This window comes from Nyctereutes procyonoides, unplaced genomic scaffold (assembly GCF_905146905.1).
Source record: "Nyctereutes procyonoides isolate TBG_1078 unplaced genomic scaffold, NYPRO_anot_genome, whole genome shotgun sequence".
Classification (NCBI taxonomy): domain Eukaryota; kingdom Metazoa; phylum Chordata; class Mammalia; order Carnivora; family Canidae; genus Nyctereutes; species Nyctereutes procyonoides.
In genome coordinates, this window is record NW_026575130.1 from 10,286,339 (window position 1) to 10,302,670 (window position 16,332).

At 37.3% G+C, this 16,332-nt stretch overlaps 1 protein-coding gene across 2 annotated transcripts in view; it reads left to right on the forward strand.

Moving 5' to 3' along the window:
• Window positions 1-16,332, forward strand: part of PAPSS1 (3'-phosphoadenosine 5'-phosphosulfate synthase 1) — a 98,890-nt gene that overhangs the window by 41,270 nt on the left and 41,288 nt on the right. For both annotated transcript variants that reach the window (XM_055342534.1, XM_055342535.1), the window contains 4 exons: window positions 7,881-7,994; window positions 10,510-10,621; window positions 12,310-12,515; window positions 15,489-15,624. In XM_055342534.1, the coding sequence (XP_055198509.1) occupies window positions 7,881-7,994; window positions 10,510-10,621; window positions 12,310-12,515; window positions 15,489-15,624 (568 nt within the window). The remainder of the gene's footprint in view (window positions 1-7,880; window positions 7,995-10,509; window positions 10,622-12,309; window positions 12,516-15,488; window positions 15,625-16,332) is intronic.

Below are 16,332 nucleotides of genomic sequence, written 5' to 3' on the forward strand. Positions count from 1 at the left end.
TTTTATTTCTCTTTTGATCTGGCCTGTGTAATGTAATTGGGGCAAAGAAATATGTTCATTTATATAAATACTTAATTTCTCAGTGCTTGGTCAGAGCATCTTTATTTTCTTAATGTGCTTCAGTTGGGCATATTTTATTCAAGAAAATAGAAGACACTGAAAAATACAGAGGATTTTTGGATTCAAGTTTTTCCCCTAACCCTTGGATAGTCACTAGATGGCCTGCTAGTATTGCATTTTAACTTGGTGTGTTATGACATAAAGACGTAGGCTTCTTGCTGCTGGTTTTAATCTAAAGTGATATTTTAAATACTGTTTTTAAGTCTACTAGATTTACTAGTGCTATAAATTATTTAAAGGTTTGTCTTTTTATGAAATGGTGGTTTAGTGCTCTAAATGGATTTTATACTGCACATAAAAACCTGACTTCGCAGCTCAGTTTTAAAGTGTTGCCAGAATGTCGTTTGGTGTTCATGCTTTGGATGCATGTAGTTTAGATAATAGAAATTTAATAGTTACATAAAATATGAATGAGCTCTAGCCTTCAAATCTGTTGAGCAGATTTGGCTCAAGGAAAAATACAGAAAATACTTAATGGCAAAACTTAGAATGTGGAATCACTATGTTTATTAACATGTTCACAGTTCTTTAGGAAGATTTGAAAGAGAAGACAAGAATAGTACTATTTTCAGGTAGTGAATGTTCTGTCTCTTGGTCCAGATAAAAACCTAACAACTGTCCTTTTGAACAAAGATTACAGATACAGTATATGTTAGCTCTTAGATTGTGTTGAGTCAAGCAAAAAAAGTTTTAAGAACCCGTGTAACATTTAGAATTAATTTACTATTTATACATTCATAATAAATATTTCTAGGCCTATGTGATTTATAGCATGTGAAATGTTTACTGACCCCCCCCCCGCTCCGACCCAGGAGCCCCCTTTGTATTCTCTTTACCCATAAATGCTAGGTGATTGTAGTGCTCCCAACATTGGTGGGTGAGGGGTTTAGGTATATAAACACTTGCTTTTGGCCTGGCTTGTGGTCTGTTTTTGTTTTAAAGAAAATGCTATGAAATAAAAGGTCTTATTTTTTTTTTTAATTTTTATTTATTTATGATAGTCACAGAGAGAGAGAGAGAGGCAGAGACACAGGCAGAGGGAGAAGCAGGCTCCATGCATCGGAAGCCCGACGTGGGATTCGATCCTGGGTCTCCAGGATCGCGCCCTGGGCCAAAGGCAGGCGCCAAACCACTGCGCCACCCAGGGATCCCAATAAAAGGTCTTATATGTACAAGTTGAAGAAGAACACTTTGTTTTCTAATAGCTGACTGTGTCTCTGGAAATCTTAATGAATCCCAAATAAAATGGACAGCTCATGTGGCAGGGACTTCACATTATGTTGTCCACATATCTTGTCTTACTTTGAGGTGGTTTTGCTCCTTTTAGATGTTTAATAGTGGTTTTGGAAACTGAGAAGATTTGTCAGTAGAATGTGCTAGAAATTGGGTGTGTCTATGTTTAAAAATTATGTATTCCTGATAGAGAGTTCTCTTCTCTCTACACATAGAATCTATATAGAACTCGCTTCCTTTGAGCAAATACTCCATGTTCCTTTCAATTCATGCTGTTAGGTTTGTGCTAATCAAAAAATATTCACTTGATGTAATTTTTTTTAGACGAGAAAAACAGTAGCAACCTCTTGAACTTTTGTTTTACTTCAGTTAGGCATCAGAAGAATTTATATTTAAGTTGTGAAGCTAAGATTCATTTAAAAATCTTGCTAGATGTGAATTTTGAAAAGGGAACAGTTGTGTGTAATGTTTAATAATGAAAAAATTATTTTGACTCAAAAAAATAATTCCCCCTTTCTTGAAAGGAAAATGATTATAGCTTCTATGTTCATGCGTATAAAGCAGCACATTAACTAAATATGTATTTATCCCAAATGTATTCATGGACATACGAGTGCACAAAACATTGAAAAAATGATTTAGTTGAGCTGATAGTATAGATATTACTCTTTCATGTTCCAACTAGTTCTCTTGGAGACACATAGATTTGCTCACAAGTAATTTGTATATTTTCTTAGGATATGGTTGGAGAGAAAAGATGTATAGAAATATTGTTAGTTCTCAGTTCTTACTTTGAACATCTTTTCAGAGGGAGTAGATTGACATGCGTAGGTGTACCCTCCAGTGTGGTTGTGGAGAGGAGAGATTCCAGGGTGGAGATGAGGAGCACGAACCCAGCCACATGCCTAGAGCATCACAGTGGGCAGTGGGCACTGCTGCTGTTAGTATTTGTAAGCTGAATCTAGTGATGCTGGCTTAGGAAACCAGCTAAAAAATGCCCTGTTGCATCCAACAAAGATCAGGAGACTCGTCTGTTGGATGCTCTCCTCTGGCCCTCCAAAACTTTTGACAGTTATCAGCAGTAAATGAAGTGGAAGAGAATAGTCAACCCCTACAACATAAAAAAGATCTCCTATCCTTAAAATAATGTAGGCTTCAGAGATGGCAAAGAAAACTTTATATAGAATGGTTGGTGTCAGTGAAATTCTTTTCCTTGGAGTCCCTATGTCATTTGTTGCATTACTGGATTCTGGGTTTTTGAAGTTCTAAGGGGTCCAATGTGGTGGAAATGGAGGTTTTCAATTTATTCATTGTAATGTGGTTTGGAAAAGTTTGAGAATTGCTCACTTAATCTTCTTAGAAATGTTAAGGCCTAATTGAAATGTTGAGTATCTTTTACTTTTTGTCCAGAACTTTATCAACACATAAAGATCACCTACCAACAACCTTGGGAATTGTGAATGTTTAATAAAATCATGAAGATTAACTAAGGACAGTTTGTGTGACAATGTTTCATAGCTTAGTTTTCATGAGAGAAGCAGTAACAGTTATTTTTTATTTTTTTGGAGGAGAATAATATTGGAACCTCAGTTGGAATCCCAGTTCTAACATTTATCAATTAACTGGGTGACCTTGGAAAAAATACCTAATTTCTCTGGCTTCAGTTCTTTTGTTTGTACAAGAAGTAATAGTGCCTGTCTTAGAATTGTACTGAGGATTCTCTGAGTTAACATGCATAGAGTGTTCAGAACAGCTCCTGGAATATAGCAACCACACTATATTATTTATTGTGTGTTAAGTGTATTGGAAGACAGAATAGCAGAGATTCAGGGCCAGTTATTACTCTTCTGAGCCTCAATTTCCAAATCTGTTCAAGGATAAGATTTCTATCTTCCTAGGTAGGATTGTATAAAGATTAGGGGATCCCTGGGTGGCTCAGCAGTGTAGTGCCTGCCTTTGGCCCAGGGCGTGATCCTGGAGTCCTGGGATGGAGTCCCACATCGGACTCCCTGCATGGAGCCTGTTTCTCCCTCTGCCTGTGTCTCTGCCTCTCTCTCTCTCTCTCTCTCTCTCTCTCTCTCTCTCTGTGTGTGTGTGTGTCTCTCATGAATAAATAAAAAAAAAATCTTAAAAAAAAAACCCAACAGGATTGTATAAAGATTAAATGAATTCATTCCTATGAAGCCCTTGGGACAGTGCTGATATTGTAGTAAGCGTCCAGCTAACATTAGTCCCTGCAGTTCAGGTATTTTGAGTTACCAAATTTCACAACAGACCTGTAACATACGTGCATATATGTCTCTTTGGGACACCTGAGAAGGAGATCAGTTCAGAGGTCTTTGGTAACCTGCTTAGGAGTGCAGTGGTAGAATTTGAACTCAGATCTTAGGTATAAACGTCAGAAATAACTAACCTGTAGACCCTTGTTAATTTCTCTTGCCTCCTTTTGGCTTTGAAGATGTGTCTCTAATGTTTTGTGATTAACGTATTTAATTTTAAGTCTGTTTTGTGAAACTATATTATACTCTTCCTCATCAAAGTCCTAACAAATGCCCGACTTCTTGTGTAATTTAAAATTAATCGTTGATTCCTAGTGTGGAGGATTTTCATTCTTTATTTTGCAGCTGGAAAAATGGGTATGTCTCAAGACATCTTTGAGAGCTTTACATATCCAAGAAGCTAATTGAACAGATAGAGTGCGTGCAGTTCTCTTAATGCATGTCATATTGTTCTTGTAGGAAAAGTTGATTCTGAATTTTTATTTTCTAGTTGGTGAAATAATAGGTTTTGTACAGATTCCTGAAATGACCAATGCCCTGTAATGGGAAGGGAATATATAAAAATGACAATGATAACCATATGTGCGATGATTTGTTTTTCTCAATCCCAAATTCTCTTTACTGCTATTTTATAATTTAAATCTATTAATAATTCCTGGAATTATTGCTTGTTATTGCACAGAATGGAATAGATTAAGCTATTTCTTTTGCTAGATTATAAGAAGAGTATTTTTTTTCCTTCCAATTTGATTGAGATAAAGTTGACATACAGAGAAAACTAGGGACTTTTCTATATGTGATTTCCTCTTCAGGTACACTGTGAAATCAAGTATCATGTATAAATTGTTGATGTATATTTACCACTTCTTTGACCCCACTGGTAAAATTTGAGACATGCCCTCTTTAGCTTGGCTTTTTTTTTTTTTAATGTTTTTTTTTTTTTTTTTTTTTTTATTTACGATAGTCACAGAGAGAGAGAGAGAGAGGCAGAGACACAGGCAGATGGAGAAGCAGGTTCCATGCACTGGGAGCCCGACGTGGGATTCGATCCTGGGTCTCCAGGATCGCGCCCTGGGCCAAAGGCAGGCGCTAAACTGCTGTGCCACCCAGGGATCCCTAGCTTGGCATTATTAGAAATATGCTTTAGGGTGCCTGGGTGGCTCAGTTGGTTAAGTATCTGACTCTTGCTTTCAGCTCATCTGGGATCGAGCCCTCCTTGGGCTCCATGCTGAACGGGGAGTCTGCTTGGGATTCTCTCTTTCCCTCTTCCACCACCTCCTACTCCCATGTTCACGCTCTTGCTCTCAAAAAAAAAAAATCTGCCTCATTAATACAAGGTTGTATAGTATTTATATCTACAGAGAAAAGAGGCAGCTGGTAGAAGGTGTCTTTCTTTCCTTCATCCTTGTCTTCAGTGCCCTCATGTAGTATTTGCCCTGTGAATACAACAAATAGCCTTCAGCTGTGGGTGCCTGCTGGACGCTTCATTGGCAGAAGGCCTGGAAGGTATATGAAGTGCCCTGTGTGGTGCATGGTTTGTTTTAGGCACTCATTTTTCCACTTTCCTCCTCCTGTGAGCAGTGGGATGCTCAAGGGACAGAGGGGCCCTCAGAAAGTACCCTTCGTATCTGCATACCAGGAACAATGAGTTAAACTTGGTACTGTAGCAAGCTGTCTGCCCACTTGCCTTTCTTTTCTTTTCTTTTCTTTTCTTTTCTTTTCTTTTCTTTTCTTTTCTTTTCTTTTCTTTTCTTTTCTTTTCTTTTCTTTTCTTTTCTTTTCTTTTCTCTTTTCTTTTTTCTTTTCTTTTCTTTTCTTTTCTTTTCTTTTCTTTTCTTTTCTTTTCTTTTCTTTTCTTTCTCTTCCTTCCTTTCTTCTTCCCTCCCTCCCTGTATTTAAATTTTATTAGTTTTCTCCTTTCCTTCATGTTTACTCTCTATTCTTGCGTTATCATGAGAAAGATCAGAGGCCTTGAATTTACCTGTATGAGCAGACTGATTCTGACACACGATTTAGCTGATACTGAACTGCGTCTCTTTTGTCCAATTTTGGAAGGAGAAATGTGAGAGAATAAATCTTTCTAGATTTTTCAGGACCCTCAGGGGCTGCTTGAGTAGTGGCATCAGGCCTTTCATGAGATCATCTAGGTTTGATACACATACCTGACTGCTTTTTTTCCCTACTGAAGATATTAATGTAAGCCCAGATATAAGTTGGAAGTTTCTTCCCACAGTTAATGGTCAGGAAAGTAGCAGGGTATGTCTTCAAAAATCTGATTCTTCCATTGATATTTACTTTGAATTACTTTGTTGTTTGCATTTTTTTTTTAATGGACTATTTTTTAGAGCAGTTTTAGTTTTGCGCAAAACTGAGTGGAAGGTAGCGTGAGTTCCCATTTACCCCTGTTCCCCTCCCTCACAGGCATAGCCTATCCTATCAACACCCCTCACCAGAGTGGTACAGTTGTTACGGTTGATGCACCTACTCTGATACATTGTCACAAATTCATAGTTTCCAGTTGTACTTCTCTAGGTTTTGACAGATGTGTAATAACACTTTTGTTACAGTATCATAATTTCACTGCTCTAAAAATTCCCTCTTTTTTGGTGTTCACCTCCCCTCTGCATCCCTCTGGCCTGTAACTCCTGGCAACACTGATGTTTTCACCGTCTCCATAGTTTTTCCTTTTCCAGAATGTCATATAGTTGGGATCACACAGTATGGAGCCTTTTCAGCTAGGCTTCTGGTACTTAGTAATATGCATTTAAGGTTCTTCCGTGTCTTTTCATTGTCTGGATGTACCAGTTTATCCATTCACCTACTGAAGGACATCTTCACCCACATTTGGTGTTTCCAAGTCTTGGCAATTATGAATAAGGCTGCTATAAATGTCTGTGCAGGTTTTTGCATGGATATAGGTTTCAGCTGATTTGGATAAATACCAAGGAGCACAATTGCTGAATCGTATGGTAAAGGCATGATTAGTTTTGTAAGAAACTGCCAAATTGATTTCCAAAATGTTTATACTATTTGCATTCCCATCAGCAGTCAGTGAAAGTTCCTGTTGCTCCGGAGTCTCACCCACATTTGGTGTTGTCAGTATTTTGCATTTTGGCTAGTCTAATAGGTATGTCATGTCCTGGTATCTTGTTTTAATTTGCATTCCCCTGATGACGTGATGTATTATTTTATATGCTTATTGGTCATTTGTATATCTTATTTGGTAAGATTTCTGTTCAGGTCTTTGGCCCCTTTAAAAAAAAAATCAGGCTGTTTGTTTTCATATCGCTGAGTTTTAAGTTCTTTGTGTGTTTTAGAAAATAGTCCTTTTTCAGATAAGCCTTTTGTAAGTATTTTTTCCCAGCCTATGGCTTATCTACTCATTCTCTTGAGAATTTATTTTGAATAATAAATATTGCTTGGATGAGATACATGTATGAAAAACCCTTAATCATTTTGCATGCTTATAAAGGTGACCCTAATAGATTTGGCTTAAAAAAAAAAAGTTGAAGTAATTAAACACATTTAGTAATTATTCCTCAGGGTCTGACAAAGTATTGTGAGCAAGCTTGTAAAGATCACCTAAGGAGCTGTGTTGTGGTAGTCACAAATACATTTCTGTACATTCTTAGAGATAAGCACTGTCCCAATGTTGTGTAAATGAGTACTTGGAGTTCAAACTTCTAGGCTGCATTTCATGTGGGATCAGAAAGTAGTATTTCTCCAACCTCAACAGTGGGAGTTAAGCTGACATACTCAGAGTACCATGTGTCATGACTGAGAAGGTAAGGTGGCTGTAGTGACACTAGGAGTAAAGATGCAAAAGAATAAAATGGCTTTGTGACCTGTTAAAGATGATAGAGATTATATTTAGAGTGATTTTGTTTCCAAATTCTTTTTATTGTTATCTTTTACTTGAGGTCATCTGTTGTTTGCAACTGCCTGATTTTGACATATGTGGCACATTCTCAGAATGTATTGTTTTTCACTAGGTAATGGGACCTGATACTTAAGGACTTCTTGTATGTGGGATATGTGTATGTGCTGAGAGTGGATCCCTGACATTATGAAAGTTGACTGGGGAGACACAATACATTCAGAGCCCTCTTTTATACTTCATTTTTAAAGTCTCATTTTGAAATGCTATTGTTCATTAAGACACCCTTTGGAGAACTTAATTTTTTTTTTCCTTTAGAGAACTTTAAATTGTTGAATCAAACATTTAATTGTACTTTTGTTGTTATATAGGATATTGTACCTGTGGATGCTTCTTACGAAGTAAAAGAATTGTATGTGCCTGAAAATAAACTCCATCTGGCAAAAACAGATGCAGAAACATTACCAGCATTGAAAATTAATAAAGTAAGTGCTTTGTTGCTTTTCATACCAAGTGATTTAACCTTATATATAGTTTTTATCTGTAAAATTAGTTTTATAGCTATGTTTGAGGGCATGGGTGATGGTGGTAGGGGGCATAGTTGTGGCTTATGTCACAATTTCCTGGCATGGGAAATGTATTTAATTTGTGAAACCATATTCCCCAAATATCATGGCTTTGATTTGGTTTTAGTCATAATATTGACCTTTTTTTTTTTTTTTCTTAAGTGCAGGGGAGAGGGAGAGAAAAATCTTAAGCAGGCTCCATACCCATCATGTAGCCCAAAGTGGGACTTAATTTCATGACCCTGAGATCATGACCTAAGCTGAAATCGAGTCAGAAGGTTATCTGAGCCACCCCCAGTTTTTACCTATTTTGAAATAGCAAAGGCTAAAGATTGTGTAAAAGTTTTAGGCTTATCAGAAAGAATGGTTTCTTAAAGCTTCAAAATATTATAAATATAATTAAAATGAACATTTTTCCCTCCAAACATGTTTTATAATCCTGTCAAAACCCTGAATTTCTTTTTTAAGGCTAATTCTGTATATATTTTAGTTCCAATGTCATTGATTGCCCCCCCCCAGCTTCCCCACCCAAAAAGAACTATTGAGTTAAACTAGATATGAAGACAAGGGAAACTGTAATTTACCATTTTCAAATATTAGAGAATTTTAAGCTTTATCATTTAGACGTACTTTAAAAAGGGGGAAATTAAGGACTAAGATTCTGGATCAGAAGTTGAATTTTCCAGACTTTCTTTTAGTTAGTAAAAATCCACCAAATCTTAAAAGGAGGAGGAAAAGAAAAAAATGCCCACCAACAAACTTCTAGGCTTAGAGAAAGCCACTGTTAAGTGGCTTTTTAAGTGGCTTTTCAAATCCCTGATTAGAAGTAGATTACTTGATGTACTTTGTGTCATTGGGTCTCTGACAAGAAGCTAAGACATGCTGGGGGAGCAGAGAGGGTGAGTTGGACAGCAGAGCCATTCAGGAACATGATTGTTGCAAAGGAACAGATGTTGTCACTGACATACTTTGCATGGAATGAACACACATACATGGACAAAGAGAGAGAGAATATGAGAATGAATGAATATGAATCCGGATCAAACTCTGCAACCCAGAAACGTAGTAGCTCTGGTATAATATAGTGGTTTGTTTTTTTGCATGGCAGTATGAGAAGTAATTAATGAAGAAAATCATCTTAAAGTCAAATAGTGTATTAGTGTGGGATGCCATAACAAATACTATACACTAGGTGGCTTAAACAACAAAAATTACTCTTCTCACAGTTACAGAGGTTGAAAGTCTAAGATCAAGGTGCTGGCTGATGCAGTTCCTGGTGAGACTGTCTTCCTGGCTTGCTGACAACCGCTTACTCTCTGTGTTGTCACAGAGTGAGAGAGCGAGATCTGGTGTCTCTTCCTCTTCCTATGATGGCACTAGACCTGTTGGATTAGAGCCCCACCCTTAGGACTTCATTTAATCTTGTTGCATCCTCATAGGCCACATCTTCAAATATAGTCACATTGGGGATTAGGTTTTCAACATATGAATTTGAGGGAGACACACACATTTAATTCATAACATATACCGTCTAAAATTGGATTCCAGTGGAGACAAATAATGGCCATTGTCTAAGGCTTAGGCATAATTGACAAGAGGAAAGCTTGAAAGTAAGTGAAACAGTTTGGTCTTTGTATACGATTTTTCCTGTGACTTGAAGGAGGGGAATACCTGTTATTTGAATGTGAAGTGGAATACCCTGGACAATATACTTTGGGAATACAGAGTAAGCTACATTTTACTGCACACTACTTGGCCAGCTGCTTCCTCTTTTCTCATTTGAGAGCCACTGATGCATACTTGTGTGCACGTGTGCACACACACAATATATGCACACACATATTCAGTTAAAAAATGAGCATATCCAGCTTATGTTAATGATACATAGTCCATCAATTCCTTAATGTTCTGGTAGGAGATGCTAGATACCTTAAAGATAAGAAATGATAGAATTTTTGTGAGATGAGGGGTACTCTTGCCATTGGTGAAGCACTTGTTTTGGTAAATATTTTTATGTAAAGTTTGTTTTAAGGCAGTAGTTATCAAAGTCTAATTTCCAGACCATCTTTGTTAGCATTTTCTGGGGACCTATTAAGAATACAAATTCTTGGGCCCGGAGCAAAGTGATTGAAATAGAATCTGTGAAGATGGAACAATCTTTATATTAATAAAGGCCTTCTCAGGATTTCTTATAACATATTAAAGCTTGAGAACCACTAGTGTAAGAGATGCTATTCTTATTAGAAATGCTTTGAAGCCTAATGTTATTTAATGCACATTTTCCTAGTGCCCTTAATCTTTATTAGGATTTGATAATCTGTAATCATTCTTGTGGTATTTGTTTCTATTGCTTTGAAAATTAAACTCCTAGAGGTTATTACTGCTTTTGTTCGTAAGTATATGAAGTAGAAAACTTTACGGTCTCGTTTACTAGGTGGATATGCAGTGGGTGCAGGTTTTGGCAGAAGGTTGGGCAACCCCACTGAATGGCTTTATGAGAGAGAGAGAATACTTGCAGTGCCTTCACTTTGATTGTCTTCTGGATGGTAAGACCATTTACATTATATAGTACATCGAGCACAGAAGAGAAATTACACAGATAAATCACTTTATAAAAAGTAGTGGTGATGTCTTTAATGGAAGTAGCATTTTAAGACTAAGTTATAGTAGTACTGAATACTTTAAGTGAACTGTGAGATCTCTTTTTTTCCCCCCCTGTTTCTTTTCCTGATTGTGATTTATTGTAGAGAGAAAAAGAAAACCTGGGGGTAGGGGTGAAAATGGGTTTAAAAAGCAAATCTAGTTTCCTTATGACGTATCCACCGATCACTGTGAGAAGCCTATCTTGAAAAGTGCACATCTATTCTGAATTTTGCTCTACTGAGAGATCCATGCTTGAGTGTTCTAATAAGGAATCAGGGAATCCCAGTTAAGGAGTCCTGAAATAGATGGTTAAAGGGATGGTTCTTTTTCCTCTCTTAAAAACCCTAAAAAAAAAAAACTTGCCAAAGAAATTGATGTTTTGTATATTGTAATGACAGTTCAGTTACCTGAAACTTTTGTATACTGTTGGTAAGATTAGTTTATTACATTAAAGAAAATGTTTTTACATGTCACAGAGCCCTACTAAATTGCTACCATGTTCTTCTGTTATGACTTCTGATATTCTGAAATCAATTTTAGAAATTGTAATTCCTAATCATTCTTCTCAAGAAACTTTATCACAAGAACATTAGTGTTAAATATTGCTTTTTAATTTTTCTTCCTTGGAACCAATGGTTAAGTTTTTGTAGACTGCCTCCTTAGTCATGATTTAGTCTGGGTTTGATGCAAATCTCCCTATTAATTTTCCCTTTTCAACACTACCTTGTGGTGGTAACTTTAAAGCAGCCACGCAGTTATCATTGGTTTTGTTGACATCTTCAGTCCAAAGAAGGCATGCCGTGACTTCCAAAAAAGTGTGCTTTTATTCAGTATATAAATAAGATCCACATATGAATTTGAGAGTGTATTTTATTTTTCTAAGCTGGGCAGAACAAGTAGAAAAAAAAACAACTTTCAGAGCTTGAAAGGTTGGAAACTGAGAATGTGCTTTTTGTCTCACTGACCATACATTTTGGTTCAAATAGAGGCACTGATTACTTCCTTTGTTTCTTGGCCAGTAATTGCCAACATTCATTCAATTCTGATTAAAAAACAAGGAAATAAAAAAGACTTATGTTTTTGTCCTCCTATCACAAGGAAACCCAAGTATCCCAGGTATACTCAAGTATACTTACCTTGCCACTCAAAATATAAGTATCAGAAAGGATTTACATTTTCCTGGCAAGTCTCTTAGACATAGTTCTTTGTCTTACTCATATATTGGAGGTGCTCAGTATATTTTTGGTGATATTAGGGTTAACCAGCTGATTTTTCCTTGTTAAACCGTTTCTTTTACTGCTGTGATTTTATGCCAATTTTTTCTTTCTGAAGACTGTTTTCATGAAATGTTGTGAAAAGTACATTGCTACACAGTGTTGATGCTCTTAATTTTCACTGTTTTTTTTTTTTTTTTTTTTTTTTTTAACCTATGGAGTTGTTTGTTCTCTCCTGATTTTCTGTGCCAGGTGCTGTCGCCGGACCCATAAATCTTTCATTATTTGAAAAGTGTCCACTGAAGTGAAGGGTGAACATAAGTAAGGCCTGTTGAGTAATCCAGGCTGTGTGCTTTATATTCTTTTGTGCCCTGCAGGGGGTGTCATTAACTTGTCAGTGCCTATAGTTCTGCCGGCTACTCATGAAGATAAAGAGAGGCTGGACGGCTGTACAGCATTTGCTCTGATGTATGAGGGCCGTCGTGTGGCTATTCTTCGCAACCCAGAGTTTTTTGAGCACAGGAAGGAGGAACGCTGTGCCAGACAGTGGGGAACAACATGCAAGAACCACCCTTACATCAAGGTCCTGAGCAAACTTTACCACATTTTAAGCTCAATTTGCCAGTAATGTTTGTGTTGAAGTGTGGACATTACCTGTATGTTGAGTATCCTGTTGGAATTGTTAGTATTTTGCAGAATGGATATTGGATCTTTGATTAGTGTGTTGAACACATGATCTTGTCATTTTGGCCCAGATAAATATTTGTTCAGTAAATCTTTTTTGTTTGTTTTAAGAGGGAAAAAAGGGAATGGCTGAGGGAGAGGGAAAGAAAATCCTAAGCTGGCTCCATGCCCATTGCAGAGGCTGATGTGGGACTTGATCTGATTCTTGAGATCATGATCTGAGCTGAAATCAAGAGTCAGATGCTTAACCAACTGAGCCACTCACGCACCTCTAGTAAATCTTTTTTAAACATCTTCTGTACATTAGGTACTGAGTTAGGTGCTACTTCTGGGAATATAGGGCTGATGTACACAGTGGGCACAGTCTTTACATGTTTGGAGCTTACTGTTTGGTGGGGAGCAGACATGATGTACTGTAGGCTTTGAGGGCAGGGTGCTTTGGGAGCCAGCGGCAGGGTGATTTTATCTAGCCTGGGCTTCTAACTGAATGTTGTGTGTCTGGTATGAAAGCATTGAAATCCAAATAATCTTTTCAAAGGGCCTCATATTTTATGTGTTGTATTTGAAATGCCATCACTGAAGTAAAATTTTTGTTGTTTTAAAGTACACTCTGACCTTTGAAAGAAATTAAGTGAAATTTTAGTAGCTTTATCTAGAAAATTTTTATGACATCTGTTTAGATATGAGTGTGCTAAATCTTGTGAAGGATAAAAAATGATAAACTTCTTAAAATAGGGAGATATACTGCTTTAGAAAAAAGGAGTTTGAGTTAGTCATGGTGTCAGTCCTTCAATGTTAAAATTCTATTATTAAATAACAAATAGCATATAGTTTACAAAACATGATGAGTTATGTAAATTTTTTGAACCACATAGCAAGCCTATATAGTGGGTGTCATTTTCATCCTATGCATAGAGACATTGAGACTTACTTGTGATCAATGTCTTGACTGAAATTATGCAGCTAATAGATGGGATGAGGGTCTGATTTGAATTTAGAACTTTGGCCTTCAAAGCCATCTCCCATAATCTGTAGTAGAGAGCAATTATTGGTGTATGTGCCACTTTTATTTAGAGTAATCTGCGAGGCTTCTTAAGATAGTTAGTCCCTAGTGTGCAACTTTGAGGAGCCAGCAGAATTTTGATAGGAGGAAACTGTCCAGTTGGAGGGAGTTGGAGGAACAAAGACTCCATGCATTTGAGAGATGGCTGGTTGTTGAGTGGGAGAGAGGACTTTGGGAAGACAGAGGGTTTAGCATTCTACCCCTAGATCTTAAAATTTTGTTCAGTTACAATAATGTTTTACATGTATTTATGCTTCATGTGTTTCAAACCACATTTCTACTGTTTGGTCCTTCCAATGATCCTTGGAGGTAGAATCCTGAGGAGTCTTTAGGCTGGGTTCAATTTGCCCAGAACTGTAGAGGTGCCAGTTAGGAATCAGGATTAGAGTCTATACTAGGTCTTTTGTGCTGCTCTGCCTTGCTAGGAGTGGAGAGGTCATAGGCAGCCTTGGTGAGCGTGAGTGAGTCACAAACAACGTGTGGTGCTTTAGGAAGCTTGGCCTGGGGGTTCTTGTGCAGGGTTTCCCCAGCTCACTCCACTTGCACCAATACTGTCTAAGCTCTCGAGGTCTTCAGCCTAGATGGACACAGTCATGTCCCAGCTGTAATCCTACTTCCTCATGCCCACTGTAGTCTGTTTTCCTTGGAGCAACCAGAGTGAGCCTTTAAAATATATATATATCTGAGCATATCACTCCACCTTTTCAAACTCTCCAGTGGTTGCTCATTGTAATTAGAATAAAATCTAAGTGCCTTACTATGGCCTGCAAGGCCCAGTGGGGCCAGCCCTGGCCTGCTTATTCATGGTCTCTCTCACTCTATCTCTGCTCCTCTTTCCACTCAAGGACAAAAGCTCCAGGACTTTGTTTCTGCTTCAGGACTTTTTACTTGCTGCCCCTCTGCCTGAAATATTTTATCTCCATTGCTGGATCTTTTTAGTCATTTTAGGTTCAAAGCCACCCTCCTCAGAGAGATCTTTGTTGACTCCTTTTTCCTAAATGGCATTCAGGCTGCTCCCTGGGTGCTGTGCTCCACTGCGCTGGTTGTTTCCTCTGTAACACTCATCACTAGCTGACACTTGTCTGATTTCTATTCGGTCTGTCCCACTAGAATGCAAGCTCTGTTAGAGGAAGATCTTTCTCCTATTTGCTGCTGCATTCCCCAGTGCCTAGCGCAGACCCTGGCATGTACCAGTTACTTGATACTTATTGAATGAATGGTTTGATGGACAGGGAAGGACTTTCTAGCTAGCAAGACCAGATAGGGAGGGACTACAGCAACCTAGGTATGTTATTAGCATATAAACTGAAGCAGGGGAGTGGGGGGCAGGGGAAGAGTGAGCTTGAGCTGTGCTACATAGAAATGAACAGGTCCCAGAGGTAACATCCATCCTCTCAAATGCAGGGAAAGAACATCAGTGAAGCTGTGGGAAATTTGAGGTGGTGTGAGATCAGAAGGTATGAACTTGTGTCCATTAGCATACAACAACAATGAAGAGAATGTGTTTGTTACTTAACGATCATGATTATTCATGTTGGTTTTGTTTGCCTTTCATATATAAATATCATAGTTGAATCACAAAGCCCTCTGAGACTTATAAAACACATTCTAATTTTAAAGCATCTCTAATCCCAATTCAGTTGATAAACCAAAGTGAGTTGATAAACCAAGTTGATAAACTAAGATTTACCATTGGTCTTAAGATAGTAGTAATTTACAACTAACTATAAATAGCTTGTATGAGAGATGTTTTTACTTATTTTGATCTTGGTTTCTGTTTAAAAAATTTCTTTCTTATTCCTCCATTAGATGGTTATGGAACAAGGAGATTGGCTGATTGGAGGAGATCTTCAGGTCTTGGACAGAATTTACTGGAATGATGGTCTTGATCAATATCGTTTCACTCCTACTGAGCTAAAGCAAAAGTTTAAAGATATGAATGCTGGTAAGACATGGATCTAATTATCTAACATGGGATTACTTGGAATCTTTTCTTGATGGGGATGTTCTAGAAGAATTTTTCTATTTGCTTAAAAGAGAATATTGAATAAAGATAAATGTAGCTGTGGAGTATGTTGGAGAGGTAGTTGATCTAGACCTGCCTGGCCAGTTTTATTATATTGGTGTAATTTGATCTAATGTGATTTTGTATACTGTGTGGGAGATGGTTGCCAATAACAAACTGACGTTTTATTTGTGTATTAACTCATATGCTAAAACTGAATAGAACTATGGAAGAGAAATTATTGGAGTAATTCACTAGTGTGCTATGTATTTCAGAACATCTTATGAGTTTATGTATCACTGCAGAAAATAATAGAATAATAATATCATGTTTGCTATTCACTCAACAAATGTTTGGTGTGCATCTTTATGCCAGGATGCCGAGTCCTGGGGATCCATAAATAAATAAGACAGGAGGTTATGGTGTAGAAGAGAAAGACATTAAACAGATAACAGGAAAAATTGTTGAAGAGTAGGTTAATAATGTTTTCAGATTTCTGGATTAGGATAAAATGGAGTTGTACAAGTAGAGTCTATATAGATGCTGTTCTTAATATTGTTTAATAAAATACTCCAGGATGGGATTTTTATTAATCCGACAGTTTGCGATTACCAGATCTTTCACCCAGAGGTAGGTAAATGATGTATT